This window comes from Sapajus apella, unplaced genomic scaffold, assembly GCF_009761245.1.
Source record: "Sapajus apella isolate SASKATOON/1434 unplaced genomic scaffold, GSC_monkey_1.0 scaffold147, whole genome shotgun sequence".
NCBI classification, from domain to species: Eukaryota; Metazoa; Chordata; class Mammalia; order Primates; family Cebidae; genus Sapajus; species Sapajus apella.
Genome location: NW_022437087.1, coordinates 462,955 through 483,360, shown reverse-complemented (window position 1 = coordinate 483,360; position 20,406 = coordinate 462,955). Strand labels below are relative to the sequence as shown.

The 20,406-nt window shown below is 45.9% G+C and overlaps 2 protein-coding genes across 4 annotated transcripts in view; both read right to left on the bottom strand.

The window, feature by feature from the left end:
* Positions 1-484: 484 nt before the first annotated feature.
* Positions 485-4,295, bottom strand: NMB (neuromedin B). 2 transcript variants are annotated; one of them, XM_032264795.1, is made up of 3 exons: positions 3,641-4,295; positions 2,816-2,988; positions 485-760 (listed from the first exon to the last, which is right to left on the bottom strand). In XM_032264795.1, the coding sequence occupies exons 1-3, from the start codon at positions 3,795-3,797 to the stop codon at positions 596-598; spliced, it is 495 nt and encodes a 164-aa protein (XP_032120686.1). In that variant the 5' UTR covers positions 3,798-4,295; the 3' UTR covers positions 485-595. The 2 variants fall into 2 exon arrangements, with proteins under 2 accessions (XP_032120686.1, XP_032120687.1); XM_032264796.1 differs by having other exon boundaries at positions 485-765; positions 3,641-4,284.
* A 7,778-nt stretch (positions 4,296-12,073) lies between these two features.
* Positions 12,074-20,406, bottom strand: part of SEC11A (SEC11 homolog A, signal peptidase complex subunit) — a 46,563-nt gene continuing 38,230 nt past the window's right edge. For both annotated transcript variants that reach the window (XM_032264792.1, XM_032264791.1), the window contains 2 exons: positions 13,286-13,343; positions 12,074-12,596 (listed from right to left, as the gene is read on the bottom strand). In XM_032264792.1, the coding sequence (XP_032120683.1) occupies positions 13,318-13,343 (26 nt within the window). In that variant the 3' untranslated portion in view covers positions 12,074-12,596; positions 13,286-13,317. The remainder of the gene's footprint in view (positions 12,597-13,285; positions 13,344-20,406) is intronic.

Here is a 20,406-nt window from a genome sequence, read left to right as displayed (position 1 = left end):
GAGTATGTTCTTGCAATATTTGGTCCATTTTATTAGATAAAATTGTTTATCTGAAATTCGAATTTAACTGGGCGTCCTATATTTTTATTTGCTAACGCCGGCAATCCTATTGACGGCCAGAGAAGAGAGTAAGCGGACGGCGGGGTCTAAATCCCAACTCGGCGCTCCCCGCCCAAGCCCCGCGGTGGAGTTTCTGCAGCCCCTTTTACTGGCGAGGAAACTAGAGACACTTGCCTTCGCCAGTAGGTGGCAGAGGTGAGAGTAGAACCCCGCACCTGGCACAGGGCCTGGCATACCGCAGGCATTATTTGCTTGCTGAATAAGTGAATGAGTAGGAGTCTAGAGTCAGTTCCAGGCTGGGGCCACATGGCATGGAGTATTCTGGACTTTTTGGAGCCAGCCTTATCTCACTGAACACATTGCCCTGTCCAGCCCCCTTTCCCTCCCACCCCCTAAAAGATGGGTGGAAGGAGAGGACCAGGCATTTTATGTAAAGAGCAAAGTTTTATTCACAAATTCAACAGGGATGCAGGAAATACAGCAGGAACATAATTTGTGTCTGCATCAGCGATATTTCTGGTGACCCAACCAGAAATCACAGTAACGGAGTAACAGAGATTTGAGCTCGGGATTTATATCCAGATGGGGCCATCACCAGGGTCCCATTCAGCACCTTCCCTGGGTGGGCACAATCTAAGCCATGCTGTTGTGTCTGCCCCATTATTGGTGTCATTTCTGCGGTATTTGTACCAGCAACCTCCTGTACTGAAGAGAAATATACAGAAGAATTGAGCCAGGGAGGGGCTCCTGATAATGACAGGGCATCCTGCCATTCCTAAGTGCCAGATGTCTGCAGAGGTGGGCACTGGGAGGCTGTCAGCTGAGGCAGGGCCCAGAGCACCCTGAATTGCCTTGGAGGGGTCAGGGGCAGCAGTTTTCTCGGAACATAGCCCCAACCACCCAGAGTGGTCATGACAGTCAAAGGAACTCATGGAAGTAAATCCAAGTACAGTGCCTGGCAGGGGCTAGTCAGTGTCCTCAGTCCCCAACCCCAGACCTCACTCTGAAGCCCGAGACTTATGCACTGCTGCTTCTGAGATTCTCAATTGTTCTGCATGTGCCAGAGCTTCAAAACTAACGCACTAGATGTGACATTGTCTCCCTTCAGACTCAGCCAGCCCAAGCTCCTAGGCCTTACATCTGAGGTCCTCAGGGGCTGCTGGTGCTGTGCATCAGGAAGTCAGGGATGTTGGCTGAGGCTGGGGTTGGACCTTTTCTAGGGAATGCCCCTCCCTTCAAAATGCACACACTATATGCTAGGCACAGCGGGGGGATATGAAGGGGCAACAGGTGCTGCCAGGGAGCTCACAGACTCGTATGAGCTCCCATTTACTAAGGACTGTCTATGAGCCAGGCACCATGCTGAGCATTTGACATACACTGTCTCATTTAATGGGAGATGGGCCTTATTATTATCTTCTTTTTTTTTTTTTTTTTTTTTTTGAGACAGTTTTGTTCTTGTCACCTAGATTGGAGTGCAATGGTGCAATCTCGGCTGGCTACAACCTCCTCCTCCTGCGTTCAAGCAATACTCCCGTCTCAGCCTCCCAAGTAGCTGGGTTGACAGGCGCCTGACACCATGGCTGGCTAATTTTCATATTTTTTAGTAGAGATGGGGTTTCACCATGTTGGCCAGGCTGGTCCTGAACTCCTGACCTCAGGTAATCCTCCTCCTGCCTCGGCTTCTCAGTATCATCTTCATTTTATGGATGAGGAATATGAGGCTTTAGAGAGGTTAAGGGACATTTCTAAGGTCACACAGCTACTAAGTAGCTAGGTTCTGAGCCCAGCATGTTGTAGTCAGAGCCCACATTCTACCACATTACATTGCCTTCTGCGCACAGCAGCAGGACCAGGGAGGGTGCTGTGCAGTAAGGACAGCACCAGGAGCAGGGAATGGAGGTGCTGCCGCCCAACTGGGCTAGACCCGAAGGCTGGCCTGGCTCCAGCTTTGGGGCCTTGAATCCCCTAGGTCAGTGACTGACAACCAAGAATGATTTGGGGCCTTCTCCCCCAGCAGACATCTGGTGATGTCTGGAGGGCTTTTCAGTTGTCAAAACTTGAAGGGGGGAAGTGCTACTGGCATCTAGTGGGTAGAGACCAGGGATGCCACTAAACATCCCATAATGTGCAGGTCAGCCCTCACAACAAGGAATAATCCAGCCTAGAATGTCAGGATGTCAGACGTACTGAAGTTGCTCAACTCTGCCACCAGATACTGGGGCCGATGAGAGAATGGGGAGAACTGAGGCCGATGAGAGAATGGGGAGAGCACTGGTCCAGGTGAACAGGGTCCACACTCTGTCTTGGCTGCTGACTTCTCTTTCCCTCTCTGGGCCTCAGGGTCCCAGTCTGGCCACAAACACACACAGGGCACAGCAAAGGTGGACTTGACTAATGCAGCACAGGCGGGACAAGGCTGTGTGCACTGGGAGAGAAAGGCCCTGTTGTAAGAGGCCGATGAGCCCAGTCTTTTTCTTTACACTGGGTGATGAGTCAGGGGAACTTCTTTCCCTACTTCTTGCTCCATGGGGTCTGCCAGGAAGGTCAGCTTCCTTTCTTTGGACTGTTCCTCCTTTGAGCTCTGCCTCAACAGGGAAAAGCCTGGAACCCTGGCTTTCTGGGGTCCACACCCGTAATGTCCTGATCAGACAGTCACACCCTAATACAGTGCTGGGTGGTAATTCCTCCCATGCAGGATCCAGGGATGGCCCCAGCTGGGCCATCCTGGCGTTGGAGTGGGGACCTGGCTCACCTGGATGTGGGGTGCAGGGTGGCTGAGCTTCACGCCTAGAGCCTTCTTTAGCAGGAGGATCCTGAGCAGATCATGACTCAGCTGCAGTCTCTGGTCCCTCAGGGAGGTGTGGGAAGCTGTCCCCAATGGGAATGGGCTGGGAGGCTCCAGACTCTTCTTGCCCATGAAGTGACCTAGGAAGGAGGTGCCCAGGCACAAGGAAATCAAGGAGCGAGGACCCTACCCAAGTGGGAAAGTTCCTCGTCTCTCCCACGGTTCCGTTCTTGTGTCAGGAAGACACTTAACCTTCTTCCTCCTGGTGGTTCCACCTCACCAAGGAGCCACAGAGGTATCTGGGCGGTGGCAAATCCTGCTCCCTCAGCTTTTCCTGAACAAGTAGAGAGGATGGCACAGCTGGAAGGAGGGTGGTATGGTCCAGGGCCAGGGAGAAACTCTGCTAGCTGTGTGTCCTGCTTGGACAAGGGATGAGAAAGGGCAGAGTTGGAAGTGGAGCGTGTAGAGGGGCCTGGAAAGTGGAGGTGCAGCAAAAGCACACGGGCGGTTAGAAGAGTCGGTGAAGTCTCGCCTAAGGTAAGGGGCACCGGCTGGCAATGGCATTTAGGATCTAGCTAGCCCAGCCCTGCCTTAAACTGGCTGCGCGACCTTAGCCAAGTCACTGACCTGTCGGGGTCTCAAGTTCGCATCTATTAAATTAGATGAACCCCAAGGTTCCCCACCTGCTCCGACACAAGTATCCGTGGCTGAGGAACGGCCAGAGGGTTGAGAAGCAAATGGGGTCTGAGCAGGGTGGGGGACACTTGCTTGCCCGGTTCCCCGAAGACTTACCGGTGGCCCATAGGTTGCCCCGCGGGTGCACTCGGATCTTGCCGGCTCTGTTGCGGGGCTCCGGGAGATCCCAGCTGAGCGGAGCGACGCCCGCAGTGAGCAGGCCGAAGAGCAGGAGGCCGCCGAGCAGCCGAGTGCCCTCCGCCCGCTGGGCCATGGCTGTGCCCGGGCAGCGGCTCGGCTCCGGCGCGCTCCACTGCAGCTCGGCTCCCGGGCCCGCCTTCGCTTCTTTTAAACCCGCGTCCCTGGGGGCGGAGCCTGCCCCGCGCGCCGGCCGCCGTCCCCACCCTCCCGCCCCAGCTGCTGGGTTCCCGGGCAGGGGCACCCTCTTTGGGCCGCCCAGAGACCTGCACACCCGCACTCTGGCCCACACGCGGGCACCGCTTTCGCCTGGGGCTTCTGGCTGAAGCCCACCACCTTCAGGCTAAGGACTGGGCACTGGGCAAACAGGGGCCCAGCCACGGAGGGGAAGCTGCTTCCCGGCCCTGCTTTGCCCCTCTCCCACGCCTTTTGGCCAAGTAGGCGCTTCAGCCCTCTGAGCCTCTCTTCATGAGGGTAGAGGTCGGGCGAGGGGCCCTCCTCCCGGGTAACAGCCTTTCTTTTTTTTTATTCTGAGACAGGGTTTGTCCCTGTCGCCCAGGTTGGAGTGTGGTGGCGCGATCACGTCTCGGCCACCTCAGAACCTGGGACCACGGGCACACGCCACCACGCCTGGCTTTTTTTTTTTTCCCCCCGAGACCAGGTGTCGCTAGGTTGCCCAGGCTAACACAGGCATTTTTACAGTGTCCAGCCAAGTGCCAGGAACAAAGGAGTCCCATAAACGCATCCCCATGACCTGCGCCCTCTGGGGTAATCTGACCTGTGTTCACCTGCTCTCTGCCCTCTCGCAGCCAGCACCACAATCTGGAAATGTTCTGGTACACGGTAGGTACTGAGGATGGGAATGCGGAGTGATGATGGTGGGAAAAGGGCCCTTCTGAGGAATGGGCATCCTGCCGGAGGGCCTGGCTTATGGGCAGGAAGCAGACCTCTGGGTCATGGAAGTGCAAAGAGCACTGGACCCATGAGTCCATGTACAAGCTGTGACCTGGCTGAATAACCTCACTTTCTTCAGCTGTAAAATGGGAATAACCACAGTGCCCTAATTATAATACTTTTACATGTTTTAGCGTAAGTACTTTGTGGCAGGAAGCAACAGTTCTGTACGACCTGCCCTCTCACAGCTGGCACTGTGTTCTCCCTAGAAGCTGTCTGGACTTGTCTTGGAAAGAACGTCTGGATCAGCAGCATCATGTAATGAGCAGAGGAAGACACTGTGCTCCAGAATAACACATTTATGTTTGCTTAATTAACTGAAACCCATTGTTCAGAGCACTATGCTAGACACAAAAAGAGGAGAGACAGATAATTCCCTGCTCCCAAGGGAGTTAACCACCTCACTGGAGAGGCAGTACACAAAGGAGAGAGTGAGGCAGCAGCAGGGCGCAGAGCACCCCTTGGACTGGATACCCCCCTGGAACATGGAACAGCGTGGCTGTGCCAGAACCTACTCCCGACTGGTTTGGTAATGGGACCTGCTTCTGGGACTCTTGCTAGTATCTAGCTCAGCAAGGCTGCTAGCTCTGTGGATCCCCATCCTAGAAGGGGAAGCTCACATGAAAAACTGGCTGTCATGCCCAGCTGGAGGCCCAGCCTCCAGGACAGGGACGTCTCATTTCTGCCCTGGCTTTCCCTCCAACCTCCTTGCTTTTCATACCCTGCCCTGGCATTTAGAGCTCTCTGCTTTCTCGTCACAGCTTAGTCATGGTGTACAGATGTAGCTCTTATCACCCTCCAGGAATCATTCCCATGACCCCTCCCTCTCCTCTGCATCCATCATACCCCATCCTGTCTTTTCTAGTCCATGGATATAGAAATTAGGGTGAACACACAGAAGCTGGTATTGACTGAGTGCTGCGTTACTTAAATGCTTGAAGGAACCTTATTTGGTAGGTTTCTCCCTCCTCATTTCATAGGTGGGAACAGGCTAAGAGATTGAGCCACTTGCCCAGACATCTCACTGGAATCAGATTTCAGGTCTGTCCTGACCACTGCATCAGGCCCCCAAACCTGTGCAAGGCAGATACAGCTCCCCCTAAACCACTCCCACTCCCACTGTGGCATTGCATATTTTAGCACCAAGCTGGGTTTAGATGTCTCAGGAGGGAGAGGGGGTGGGCACTGCATTTCAAGTTTCACCTCTCTCCCACAGGTGACTGGACCTGAGTTCTGCTAGGTTTTTTTATACTGAAGCCAAGCTTCCTCTGATACAGCCTGGGTTCACAGCTGCAACCACAGCTCTGAGGCTGGCCCCAGACACCCTTGGAACCATTTGATCTGCCAGCCTACTACAGAAAAAAAAAGGGGTCTCTGAGGACCCTGGAGAAAACAGCAAGGAAGCACCTCCACAGACATAGGGGCACTCATCTTCCCTTAGGGAAAAAAATGGAAGGAGGCGGAGGTTGCAATGAGTGGAGATTTCTCCATTGCACTCCAGCCTGGGCAACAGAGCAAGATTCCATCGCAAAAAAAAAAAAAAAAGGTAGGTGAAATTTGGCTGGGCGCAGTGGCTCATGCCTGTAATCCTCACGCTTTGGGAGGCCAAGGTGGGTAGATCACCTGAGGTTGGGAGTTTGAGACCAGCCTGGCCAATACGGTGAAACCTTGTCTCTACTAAAAATACAAAAAATTAGGCTGGGCGTGGTGGCGGACGCCTGTAATCCCACTACTCGGGAGGCTGAGGTAGGAGAATCGCTTGAATCCAGGAGGCAGAGGTTGCAGTGAGCCAAGATTGTGCCACTGTACTCCAGCCTGGGTGACAAGAGTGCAACTGCGTGTCAAAAAAAAGAGTAGGTGGAATTTCAGAAATGCCTAAGATTGGTAGCACAAGGATAGGATATACAGTTTGAAAGTCACATTCAATATAACAACTGTATATGGGAAAGAAGTTATTATTGTCTCTGTATTACAAATTTAAGAGAAAGCAAGATAAAATACTCTTGACTGATGAAGATAAAGGGTTGGATATTATAGACTGGCGTGGTGGAAGGGTGTTTCTCAGAAAGAAGAGGAGGTATGAGATTTTTGTTTCCCAAAAGAGGCCATGGGTTTTAAGATTAAGGTACGCTGTTCTACAGGAAAGTCGAAGATTCCTAGTTTAGATGGGTAGCTGGTCTTCTGTGAAGTCGCTTTTCTGCAGAAGTTGCCAAACTATACCAATACTGAGGAACATTCTCTGAAATAGCTCTGTCATTAGGCTCAATAGTACAGGGTTTATTGTAAAAAAAAAAAAAAGAAAAAGTCACATAGCATGGTTAAGAGAAATGTCTTCGTTTTCAGATACCATTTTAAGTTTTTCTTTTAATGTCATTTTATGCCCATTCCATGAAACACAGAAATGACTAGTTCCCTGTTTGCATTAGCTGCTAAGGAGCTGAGAGCCAGAGCTGTGGATCTATTCCAGTAGACAAGAATCTTTTGTTATGTCCTGTGGGTACTACCCTCACCTCTGATTTCTTTTCTTTTTTTTTTTTGAGATGGACTCTTGCTCTGTTGCCCCCACTGGAATGAGTACAGTGATGAGATCTCAGCTCACTGCAACCTCCGCCTCCCCGGTTCAAGCAATTCTCCTGCCTCAGCCTCCCAAATAGCTGGGACTACAGATGCCTATTACCACACCTGCCTAATTTTTGTATTTTTAATAGAAACAGGGTTTTACCATGTTGGCCAGGATGGTCTTGAACTCCTGACCTCAAGTGTTCTGCCTGCCTCAACCTCCCAAAGTGCTGGGATTATAGGTGTGCGCCACCGCACCTGGCCTTCTCACCTCTGATTTCATCCGTTTCTTATCCCACATTGCTCTCAACCCTGAATTCTTCAATTATTTTCTATTTCATCATATAGTACTGAAGGTATCTTTACGCAACAAGACAGTACTAATAAAATATGCAAAGCAAAGGATGAATCAGAGGCTGACTCTGTCTTAATGCCCTCCAGGAGCCAGCCCTCTGGTTGGGAAAGAGACACACATAAGGCAAACCACTCTAAGGGCATGTTCGAGAGGAGCACGAACAATGTACGGGCCAGTGTGGAGCAGGAAGCATGACACGGGCTCAGAAGCTCCATCTGCAATAAGAAACACCCCTCGGCCGGGCACTGTAATCCCAGCCTGTAATCCCAGCACTTTGGGAGGCTGAGGCGGACGAATCACGAGGTCAGGAGATCGAGACCATCCCCACCAACATGGTCAAACCCCGTCTCTACTAAAAATACAAAATTAGCTGGGCATGGTGGCGCACGCCTCTAGTCCCAGTTACTTGGGAGGCTGAGGCAGGAGAACTGCTTGAACCCAGGAGGCAGAGGTTGCAGTGAGCTGAGACTGCGTCATTGCACTCCAGCCTGGGTAACAAGAGCGAAACTCTGATTAAAAAAAAAAAAAGCCGGGCATGGTAGCTCACGCCTGTAATCCCAGCACTTTGGGAGGCCGAGGCGGGTGGATCATGAGGTCAAGAGATCGAGACCATCTTGGTCAACATGGTGAAACCCCGTCTCTACTAAAAATACAAAACAATAGCTGGGCATGGTGGCGCGTGCCTGTAATCCCAGCTACTCAGGAGGTTGAGTCAGGAGAATTGCCAGAACCCAGGAGGAGGAGGTTGCGGTGAGCCGAGATCGCCCCATTGCACGCCACCCGGGGAGGAAAAAAAAAAAAAAACCCCCGCCACAAAAAAAAAAAAAAAAAAAAAAAAAAATGTCTGCTAAATGAATGTGAAAGCTTTTGGTAGGTAGGGAGGTGACCAGGCACTCCAGGCAGAGTAACCAGCATAAGCACAGAATGTCTGTACTGTAAACTAATGTCTAGGGTGCAAGAATGTGATGTCTGGTGAAAGTGAGGCTAGAAAAATCCTTAGAGCCTAGAATGACACGTGGAAGACACTGTCTCCAACATTTTTTAGTAAGCCCTGCACATTCTAGTTTTGATAACGCTTCTTGGTTACACAGCATTCCTTCTATATCCAGACCCACCACAGTTGTGTGTGAAGGGTCATATTTGCTATTTTACTTCTGAAAGCCTGCCTGGTATTACTGACTGTTCTAGCAAGAGACAGTAGTGGTGAAGATATATCTGGCCACAAAACAGCCTGAATAGGCCATCCTGACTGAAAGAGCTGCTTGATGAAGGTAGACATCCATTTACCTAGCTAGGAACAGCTGGGTCATCTCTCAAGCTTAACAGTGGCAAATGTCATAGGAAGAGCCCATGCCCTCAGATTCTGAAATCAGCCTCCATGCCACATTCTGAGAGGTTAGCTGGACTTGGCAAAAGCTTATGCAAACACCAAGAAATGAACTCAGGATAACAAAGACTTACTTTCTTCCATGCCCTGGCTCTCTAAGAAGGAAGCCTGTGACTCCTTAAGAAAAATGACAAATGCCAATACTTCTCCCATCAAGAAAGAAGACACAAGAAGAGCCTAAGGATGCACACAAAAAAGAAGGAAGGAAGGATTGACATTTAAAAATCTGGGAAGGGTACATGCTGTTTAAATGGAACCGTGGAGAAAGTTTTCAGATTCTATTTGGCAAGACCAAGAAAATGTACTTACTAAATAACAGGAAAGTACAGATCACTTTAATGATTCATATGCTCTGCCTCTAAATAACAGCTCAAGAACAATGCTAACTGAAGCTACTGCCTCTGGCTCCAGTGCATGATTATATTGAACATTTAATACATGCTGTTTCAGACTACTGGGGAAAGACAGTACAGTGTCTATGAGATGGGGCTCCTGTCCCGGAGGGGCTTACAATATGCCAGAGCTGTGAAGCCATATCCACAAACTTAAACAGTATGAGGCTGCAAATGCTCAGTGGCAGCAGAACTTGTGAACGTGGTAAGATTCAGATAAACAGAAATAAACTGAGATAATGCAAGTAGAAACACTCAGCAAAGGAGGAAAAATAATACTTTTACACAACTGGTTGTGAATGAGGAAAGTTTTTTTTTTTTGAAATGGAGTCTCACTCTGTCACTCAGGCTGAAGTGCAGTGGCATAATCTCAGCTCACTGCCACCTCTGCCTTCTGGGTTCAAGCAGTTCTCCTGCCTCTGCCTTGCGAGTAGCTGGGATTACAGGCACACACCATCACAGCTGCCTAATTTTTGTATTTTTAGTAGAGTTTCACCATGTGGGCCAGGCTGGTCTCAAACTCCTGACCTCAAGTGATCTGCCTGCCTCGGCCTCTCAAAGTGCTGGGATTACAGGTGCGAGCCACCGTGCCTGGTCTGAGTAAAGAAAGTATTAGTGTCTTCCTCCCAATAAGGGTATACAGAGGCGGGATCAGACAGATGAAGAACTAAACACATGGATGTCTGCACTCATAAGGATACTTACCATTAGTGGAATTCAAAGTCTGAATTCAATGTAGGCAAAAGGTAGGATGAACACAAAATTTATGGTCCAAACAAGAAGCATTTCTGTTCTTCTGTGTAAGAGAAAATAAAGAAGAAGAAAAAAAAGAAGCATGTCTGAAAGTAAAAGGCAGGCTACAACTAATTATTAATAACAGATGGTAATTATCCAAAATAATTGGACTGGCACACTGCAGGGGGACCAGTACACAAACAATGGGGAGCCACTGAGAAAGTATTTCTGGATTCAGGTGATGGCAATGAGAATGGAATAACGGCGTAAATGGAGGACTTAGAACGGGACTAGATATGGTGGGGAAATGGCAAATCTTGATGAATATTCTTCAAAGAAAACATGAAAGTTGGAGGGGAAGTTTTCAGGAACTTGAGTTTAAAGATGGGACAATCAAGTGGAAGTGTCCAGAGGAAACAGAGACATGGAGCCAGAGCTGAGGACAGGCATTGCAAATAATATAGAGATTTATTCCCCGGAGTTATAAAAACAGCCAAGTAACAGCCAAAGAGGTAATCAATTTCTCATTTAAAGTTCGAACAGTTTTCATATTCTTCTTCAATTCCCTTCACTCACAATGGTTGAGCCTTCCCAGTTCTCCACTTGCCCTGCAAATTCCCAAGAGCTTATCACTCCATTCAATTAGCAAATGAAACCTCTCTGGCATTTCTTACATTTTCAAAGAGCTTTTAGGATATATTTGCTAATAAAATCTCCCATTTTAAGTCTTAAGTTTAGCACTAAACTAGACAAGATAAAAATTTGGGGTTATAATACCCCTCCCCACAAGCCATCTTTTCAATTTTTGGCTAATGGAGTGATTAAAATATTATTAAATGGTTTGATTATCTTTTCAGAGAAATGTAGTTGTTGCTTGCAATAGAGCATCCAGCTCTAGTTGGTACAAAAACCAGTGTACTGATTAGGCTGAGCAGTGAACCGCATCTTCCACAGGTGATGAAGGGGGAATATGGAATAAACAGCAATTTTCTACCATTCCACACAGGGAATGTTCAGCCTCTGGCTCATGAGGAAATATAAGTACTCTATAAGCCTCTAAGACAGGTTCAAAAAAGCATTTGTTAGCACTGATTTGCCAAGTTTCATACTCTGTGAGAATATTAGGAGCCCATATCCAAAGCTGGAAGGCTAAAGCCTGGTTAATGGGTTTAGGAAAGCACTATTCTCCACAGGGGAGGGTTTCAGAAGAGTAATTGTCCCTGTTCTCGTGCCATTGGCACTACAGCACAGACTGGCTTCCACTGCAGCCGAACAAGTAATAGAAACCGTTCAAGTAGCCCAGCACAGAAAACTCACTCACTCTACGACTTCCATGACTACAACAAGAGAACAGATAGAATTGAGTATTTTGTGCTCAAAACATATTGGTTTACTCTACGCTCCATTTTCCCTCACTGCCTTCATATTAAAAGAAAACATACAATTGGGCTGTGCATTCACTACTTTAAACTGCCTGCATAGAGAAACGCAAAGTCAGGCACTTGAGAGAACAGGTTCAGACAAATGAGTATAAAGACAACAAGCAGAATGCTTGTTCCCCAGCCCTTTCCTCTGCCTCTAGATGCTCACACACTTCCTTGGTGTAGAAAGTGCTGAGAATGTCTCAAGTGTAGAAAGGGTTATGACTTTTTATAACCAAGTGAGATTTTCTGAACCTCTCAGCAACACTAGCTGGGCTTATACACACCTGAGTCACGTGAGGAATCTATTTTATGACTAACAGATTTCCTATGAGTGTCAATGGCTACACACACACACACACACACACACACACACACACGCGCGCGCGCGCACAACGGACAAAACAACTGGTTGTTAGTATTAGAGCAAGCTTCTTAGCTGAAGGACTGTTCACATGAAGCCTTTATATCCCCAAGGAGTACTAAGAACCAGCGAAGGAAGGCAAATTTCAGAAGCTTACCCAACAAATACAATTCAGGGATAAGGGGTTCAATGTGCAAAGTCTTTTATTTAAAATTTTAAAAGTTAAGACTTATGACCACCTCAGTATATGCCATTCCTATTAGAAGGAGGTATGACGGTTTCAAACTCGTGCAGAGCTGCATTGTCATTTACAAGTCTCTGTAGGCACTTTAGAAGTGAAGCTTGGCTTCAAAATACAAACACTGGGGGCTTTGGCTCAACCTTTTAATATAAAAAATTCACTGATGTACAAAAATGTGAAAGTGTGACAATGACAGCTATGAAATCCTGTGATTGAAAAGTCCCCTCAAGTGCACTCTGTGGTGCACATGTGCCCACCCAAACAAACTCTGGCGTGGAAACATAAACTAATGCAAACCAGTGCTACCCAGAAGCACCATGTGTGTTCTCCATTCCACCAATCACAGACCAGTATCTACTCCAAACATCCAGTAACGAAAAGTATGGCATCTTCCCAGGAACAGCAAGGCAGACTTCTTACTCACGGTGGACAAGCACAAATAAACCCAGCAAAAAGAGCACTGCATACTAGAAAATAAACACAGAACCACAAGTCAGAGAAGCGCTGAAAAGTTCAGGGGTTCTTAGAGTTAATTAATAAGCTGGTCTTTGTGACTATATTGCTAAACTATCCAATTATTCTTTCATCTTTTAACTGTAATCCATTTAAAAGTTTCCAAAACTAAGCAAAAGATCACATTTCTTTAAATAATTTTTCCCATTATTATTATTATTTTTTGAGACAGAATCTCACTTTGTCACCCAGGCTGGAGTGCAGTGATGCGATGTTGGCTCACTGCAACCTCCACCTCCAAGATTCAAGCAATTCTCGTGCCTCAGCCCTGCCAGTGGCTGGGACTACAGGCGTGCACCACCACACTTGGCTAATTTTTTCTATTTTTAGTACAGACTGGATTTTGCCATATTGGTAACCAGGCTGGTCTTGAAGTTCTGACCTCAGGTGATCCACCTGCCTCAGCCTCCCAAAGTGCTGGGATTACAGGCATGAGCCACTGTGCCTGGCCTAATGATGTTTTTTTTTTTTTTTTTTTAAATAGAGACAGGATTTCGCTATGTTGCCCAGGCTGGTCTTGAACTCCTGAGCTCAAACGATCCACCCACTTAAGCCTCCCAGAGTGCTGAGATTACAGGTGTGAGCCACCACGCCTAGCCCAAAAGATCACATTTTTAATAAAACATACAATACAGGCTCTTACCTTAAATTTAGGATAGTCATTCATGAGGATCGTCACAATTCCAATATAAGGAACAAATCTAAAACAAACAAAAAACTGATTATCACAGAATTTCCTATGTAAAGCAGCTGTTGCCATTCACTGAATATTATCAGTCTTTTCTACAGAATACTAATTTTCAGTTCACAAAGTCCATTTCTATATATTGCCCTATTTGATCCTTTCAAAAGCCCAAGTGATAGGAAAGTTAGGAATATCACCATTTTAGAGATGAGGAAACATGATCATGCCCAAGGCACATGGCTTCTGTGTGGCAGGACCAGCACCAGATAGCTCCAAGGTCTTAGGTCTCCAGTTAGTGACTCTAACGCTACATGTTGATACAGTGCTAGGGGTTAGATTTATCATCATAATCTTCAGGAAGCTGCCAATCTAGTTGGGGAGACAAAGCAAGCACAGCCAGAGTATTACAAAGTACTTCATGTTAAGTGGCCAAAAAGTGAGTGTAAGAGCTCTATTATAGTACTTAGGATTTCACCACCTTCTCATTTTTTAACCACCTGTAATCTGGGTTTGGCCCTATTAATCTTGAAACTCTTCTAGAACAGTTTTAATCACCATATGTAGCAAACCATTCTCAGCTCCCATCTTTCTTTCCATCTCTGCAGCATTTGACTTTGATGACCACAAATATGCTCTGGAAATTCCTCCTTGGGTTTTTTTTTTTTTTTTTGAGATGGAGTCTTGCTCTGTCGCCCAGGCTGGAGTGCAGTGGCGTGATCTCAGCTCATTGCAACCTCTGCCTCCTGGATTCAAGTGATTCTCCTGCCTCAGCTTCCCGAGTAGCTGGGACTACAGGCACGCGCCACCACGCCTAACTAATTTTTTGTATTTTTAGTAGAGATGGGGTTTCACTGTATCAGCCAGGATGGTCTTGATCTCCTGACCTCGTGATCACCTGCCTCAGCCTCCCAAAGTTCTGGGATTACAGGCGTGAACCACTGCGCCCGGCCTCCTTCTTGGTTTCTTAACGGACCACAAATTTGTTTCTTCAACTACCCCTTTGGCTGCTACACCTTCTTTTCACTAGCTCTAATTCCTTTTGCCCCTAAAGTTTGTCCCCTCAAACTAAGCAAAACCACCCGTTAAATAATCTTACAGCACCTGATATACTTTCTTTGCGGTCTTTATAAAATTATCATACTTTTATTTAAATAATTAGTTGTACAACAGATTCTATACATGTCTGTCTCCCCTACTAAACTAGAAGCTCTGTAAGCGCAACAATGATGGCTAGCTTGTTCCCCCTGTATCCTCAATGCCAACATAGTGCCCTACACATAGGAGATATCCAGTACATCCTGCCTGATTGAATGTCTGAATGTCTGAGGCTCTTCTTTTTGCTCCCTCTTGGGGAACTCCTGTTTTCTCTTAGGCCTTAAATTCCCACCATGCAAGACTACTTTGACATCATAAGAATTCAGGGCAGACAGAGAAAATTAGCAGGGTACCACTGAGTGGAAGAGGTGGTTGGCAAATGTAAAACTCTCTTCTTTATCTTCCTCTTCCATCGCTGGACTCCAGAATGGACTGGCAATATTGTACTAAGCTAGAGTCTGTCATAGGGACACTAAGCTGAAGGGGAGGCTGACCTTTGCACGCTTTAAAACTGCCCAGATACTTTTATTCAGGGCACCTACAATCTTTGCACCATGCCAAAGACAGCACAAACAGAAATTATCTCCCACAAATATCTACACCATCAGAGCCTTAGGCAAACTTGAACACACACTTTGTTTTTGACACATTTCACTTCCTTTTAAGAGCTCCCTTCACTTCCTCTGTCTCTTGTCCTCACCCCTCCCTGCTCCTCTCCCTTCTGGCAGGATTACTGAGACCTGTTTCTCTTACCCCATCCCCAAACTCCCATTCTATATACTGGTGTTTCTTTTTTTTTTTTTTTGAGATGGAGTTTCGCTCTTGTTACCCAGGCTAGAGTGCAAAGGCACAATCTCGGCTCACCGCAACCTCCGCCTCCTGGGTTCAGGCAATTCTCCTGCCTCAGCCTCCTGAGTAGCTGGGATTACAGGCACGCACCACCATGCCCAGCTAATTTTTTGTATTTTTAGTAGAGACGGGGTTTCACCATGTTGACCAGGATGGTCTCGATCTCTTGACCTCGTGATCCACCCGCCTCGGCCTCCCAAAGTGCTGGGATTACAGGCTTGAGCCACCGCGCCCGGCCTATACTGGTGTTTCTTAAAGCCTAGACCTCCTCTGTCATAACCACTTGATGACTTGTTAAAAATGCAGATTCTTATATCTTTCCCAGATCGACGAAGTCAGGGAATTTCTGAAAGGTGGGGCCCAAATGATGCTCCTGCATATCAAAATCCAAGAAGCACAATTTTAGTGTCAGATGCACATATAAGTGCGTGATGGCAAATAAAATCCCTCCTCGGGGTTCATGCTTTAGTATCAACCCCTGGGATCTCCAAGAGCTGAAAAGTTGTTTAAAGAATGGCGTGGCTAAGCTCTAAGAGGATGGATAGAGATTTTCTATATTTTTATTATATATATAATTTTTCCTTTTTAATGCAATAACTGCTATTTCTTTTGTCTCAATTTTAACACTCCTATAAAAGCAACAGCTTTCAGTGAAAGTAAATCACCTAATTTAAGAACATAATGGCAAATGACTCACAGTAAAGTGCAGATTAAGAGCTATAAAAGCATCTGTGATTTCTACTGAAACATTTAGCTGCTAATTCTGATTGGATGATCAATAGGCAGCCATTCTCATACACACACAGAGACTTTGTTACCTCCATGCAATGATATCTATGCCTGAAGAACCACAATCCTTGGCTCCCAGCAACCCCACAGGCTGCTTGTGAATAATTCATGAATTTTTTTTTTTTTTTTTTTTATACATGGTCTCACTCTGGCACCCAGGCTGGAATGCAGTGGTGTGATCATAGCTCATTATAGCCTTGAACTCCTGGGCTCAAGCAATCTTCCCACCTGAAGTTCCCAAGTAGTTGGGACTACAAGTGCACATCACCATGCCTGGCTAATTAAAAAAATTTTTTTTTGTAAAGACAGCATCTCACTACATTGCTCAGGCTGGTCTCAACTCCTGGACTCAAGCTGTTCTCCCACGTTGGCCTCTTAAAGTGTTGAGATTACAGGCGTGATCCACCGCACACAACCCAAAACTTTTTAAGGTTGGCTTTGCTTTGCCCACTATAAGTGAAATGAAAACAACTTGGTCTTTAGAAGTATCATAGGCAAGACCTAAGGATGCCAGAATACGATGAGGCTGTCCAAAGTCAAACGAAAGATTTAATTGTCTGCAGTACTGTTACCCTCCATGGACAGAAATAAGCAGAGTTGATAATCAAGTGCATAATGTTGCTATCATCATATTAAATTCAAACCATTTGCACTTTTGCCTGTTTTGCTCAGAGAAACTCATGTGCTAAAGCAGAGTCGCTAAAAAGCAGGAGGTTTAAAATAAGTGAAATGAATGCCATCCACAAAGCCAACTCCAACACCAGCCTGTGCCAAGTTAATATCTAGAAGGTAAAATACATTTCATATGGTTAAATACATTTCCCTGGGAATTCTTAGGATCAAAGGCATGCTGAGGAAGTGGCCTCAGAAGAAAGCACTATCTCCTGATGCTCATAGAGACCATTAGGCAAGAGGTCAAACAAACAGTAAAGAAAAGATGCCACAGCAATTAAGAAGAGACCCCAGCACGATTTTGTCAGATGTCAAAAGGGGTCTATACTGGGAAGTCTGGAATCCAGCAGCCAACTAAATGAAAGAGTAAGGATATGTAATGACCAGAAAATAATCATCTTGTTTCTAGAATGACTTGTTTCAAGTTAAGTAAAAAGTACATTCAAGAAGTCTTAGCTATCAAACTGATTTCAGTCAATAGAGAGCTCAGTTACTCTATTCCTTCCTTGTATATTTTTTTTGTTCTTTCCACAGTCAACATTTCTGTTCCCTAATCCTCTGCCAGTCTTTCTTTTTCTCCTGTTGCTTTCTATTCCTTCTTGACTAATGGGTGCACTTGAGTTTTTCAACTTCCTGAATTTAGAAAGAAATCACTTCTTGAATACTTAATTGGTTCAATATTAGTTTCATTTTCTAAAATTGTTTTTATTACACGCTACAACATGAATAAGCCTTAAACACATTATGCTAGGTGAAAGAAGCCAGACACACTTCTGCTTATATGAAAAGTCCAGAACAGGCAAATCCACAAAGACAGAAAGCAGATTAGTGCTGTCAGGGGCTACAGGAAGTAGGGGATGGGGAGTGACTATTAATGAGTACAGAGTTTTATTTTTGGGGTAATAGAAATGTTCTGGAATTAGATAATGGTGATGATTGCACAATCTTGTGAATATACTGAAACCCACTGAATTGTACTAAGATGGTGAATTTTATATTCTAATATATGTAAATTATATATCAATAAAAAATTTTTAAATTATTTTAAAATAGAGCCTTAGGCCTCAATGTGAAATTATTTTAGTGTGCAGCTGTTAAAAAAAAAAAAAAGAAAAGAAAAAAAGGAGACCAGCCTGACTAACATGGTGAAACTCTGTCTCTACTAAAAATGCAAAAAAATTAGCCGGGCATGGTGGCACATGCATGGTGTAATCCCAGCTAATTGGGAGGCTGAGGCAGGAGGATTGCTTGAACCTGGGAGGCAGAGATTGCAGTGAGCTGAGATCGCACCACTGTACTCCAGCCTGGGCTACAAGAGTAGTGAAACCCTGTCTCAAAAAAAAAAAAAATTTTTTTTTAAAGGCATAAAGGAGGCCAGGCACAGGTGGGCCAGGCACAGTGGCTCACACTTGTAATCCCAGGACTTTGGGAGGCCAAGTTGGGAGGACTGCTTGAGCCCAGGAGTTCAAGAGCAGCCTGGGCAACATAGGGAAACCCCCGTCCCTACCAAAAAATTTTAAAAAATGCATGAAGGTGCTGGGCTGGGTGGTTCACACCTATAATCTCAGCACTTTGGGGACTAAGGCAGGAGGATCACTTTAGCCCAGAAGTTCGAGACCAGCCTGGGCAACATAGGGAGAACCTATCTCTACAAAAATTTTAAAAATTAGCCAGATGTGATGGCATGCATCTGTGGTCCTAGCTACTCAGAAGGCTGAGGTGGGAGAAATGTTTGGGCCTGTGAGGTGGAGGTTGCAGTGAGCCATGATTGTGCCACTGCACTCCAGCCTGGGTGACAGAGCGAGACTCTGTCTCAAGGAAAAAAAAAAGCATAAAGACATTGGTACTACGGTAACAGACTTGCCTGTGGAAAAGTGTATTCTCAAAGTTTGAGTACAGCCTGACTTTGAAATACCAGCTTGGTGTCTTATGTACACAGTTTCCACAAAAGAAAGTGATATGTTCCATTATGTGTCAAGCTCAGTAGAGGTACAATCAATGGAAAGCAAATTTATATAGTTATGATTCTGTGCTCCTGCTGTTCATGTCTCAGTTGTTTTTTTAATATGGAAACTTTCTTAACACAGAGTATTAGACTATTACATTTTTAATTAAAAGCCCAAAATGGTCTATATTTTCAATGTTGAGATTTTAAAAACAGCATTAAAAGGCTGGGCGTGGTGGCTCATCCCTGTAATCCCAGCACTTTGGGAGGCCGAGGCGGGTGGATCACAAGGTCAGGAGTTTGAGACCTGCCTGACCAACATGGTGAAACCCTGTCTTTATTAAAGATACAAAAATTGGCTGGGTGTGGCGTGTGTGCCTGTAATCCCAGCTACTCGGGAGGCTGAGGCAGGAGAATTGCTTGAACCAGTGAGCCAAGATCGTGCCACTGCACTCCAGCCTGGGCAGCAGAGACTCCGTCTCAAAAAAAAAAAAAAAGCATTAAATGGTGTGGACTTTTTCAGAAATTTTCCAGGAGACAAGTTATTTTAGTGAAAGTGCAGCTCCCCTAATCTTTCATAGATAATGAAAGGGCCAGATCAAAGGGCCAGAGTGAATAGACAGAGCTGCAATAAACACTTAAAAATCAATACCCAGGCTGGGTGCAGTGGCTCATACCTGTAATCCCAGCACTTTAAAAGGCTGAAGTAGGCGGGTCACTTGAAGCCACGGGTTCTAAACCAGCCTGGCCAACATGGCAAAACCCTGTTTCTATTAAAAATATAAAAACTAGCCAGGAGCAGTGACATGCACCTCTGATTCCAGCTCACTCAGGTGGCTGAAACATGAGAATCATTTGAACCTGGGAGGTGGAGGCTGCAATGAGACAAGATTGCTCTACTGCATTCCAGCCTGGGCAACAGAGCAAGATCCTCCAGCCTGGGCAAAAGAGTAAGACTCTGCCTCAAAAAAAAAGAAGAAAAAAAAAAAAAGAATCAAGACTCAGGTAAAGGAACACTCAGTTGTACTATCAGGAGTATAATTAAAATAGGCTTGGCAAAATTTGTCAAAAGCCTTAACATATGAGTATGCTTCACCCAGTAATTCCACTTCTCGGAACTTTGAAGAATGATTGGGTAGACGTGCCAAGATATACATAACAAGGATATTTATCATAACATTGTTCACAATAAAACAGCTGGAAGCAATCAGAATACCTAATAACAGGAGACTGAATAAAATCTACATGGTCTATCCACAGGATAGACTATATGGTCTTCTCATACAGAGGAATAGCACACAGCTTTGAAAATGATGATATGAAGATAAATATATTGATTTGTAAATATACCAGTAATTTTTTGGGTAAAAAAGGGGTTAAAAGATAGGGTGACCATTCTCCTTTCATACACAAAATGAACTTATGTTTTTATAAATATGTACATACTAGGGCCAGGTGCAGTGGTTCATGCCTATAATCCAAGCACTTTGAGAGGCCAAGATGGGTAGATCACTTGAAGCTGGGAGTTTGAGACCAGCCTGGCCAACATATCAAGACTCCATCTCTACTAAAAATGCAAAAAATTAGCTGGGCATGGTGACACACACCTGTAATCCCAGCTACTCAGGAGGCTGAGGCACAGAATCTCTTAAACCCAGGAGGCAGAGGTTGCAGTGAGCCAAGATCATGCCACCGCCACTCTAGCCTGGGTGACAAAGCAAGGCTCTGT

Excerpts from the sequence above, each read along its gene's own strand:
- NMB (XM_032264795.1), bottom strand. The coding sequence starts at position 3,797 with ATGGCCCAGCGGGCGGAGGGCACTCGGCTGCTCGGCGGCCTCCTGCTC. Across the intron at positions 2,989-3,640 it reads GGGCAACCTATGGGCCACCG|GTCACTTCATGGGCAAGAAG; the intron begins GTAAGTCTTCGG and ends CCTCCTTCCTAG. Across the intron at positions 761-2,815 it reads ACCCTGCACCCCACATCCAG|GAGGTTGCTGGTACAAATAC; the intron begins GTGAGCCAGGTC and ends TCTTCAGTACAG.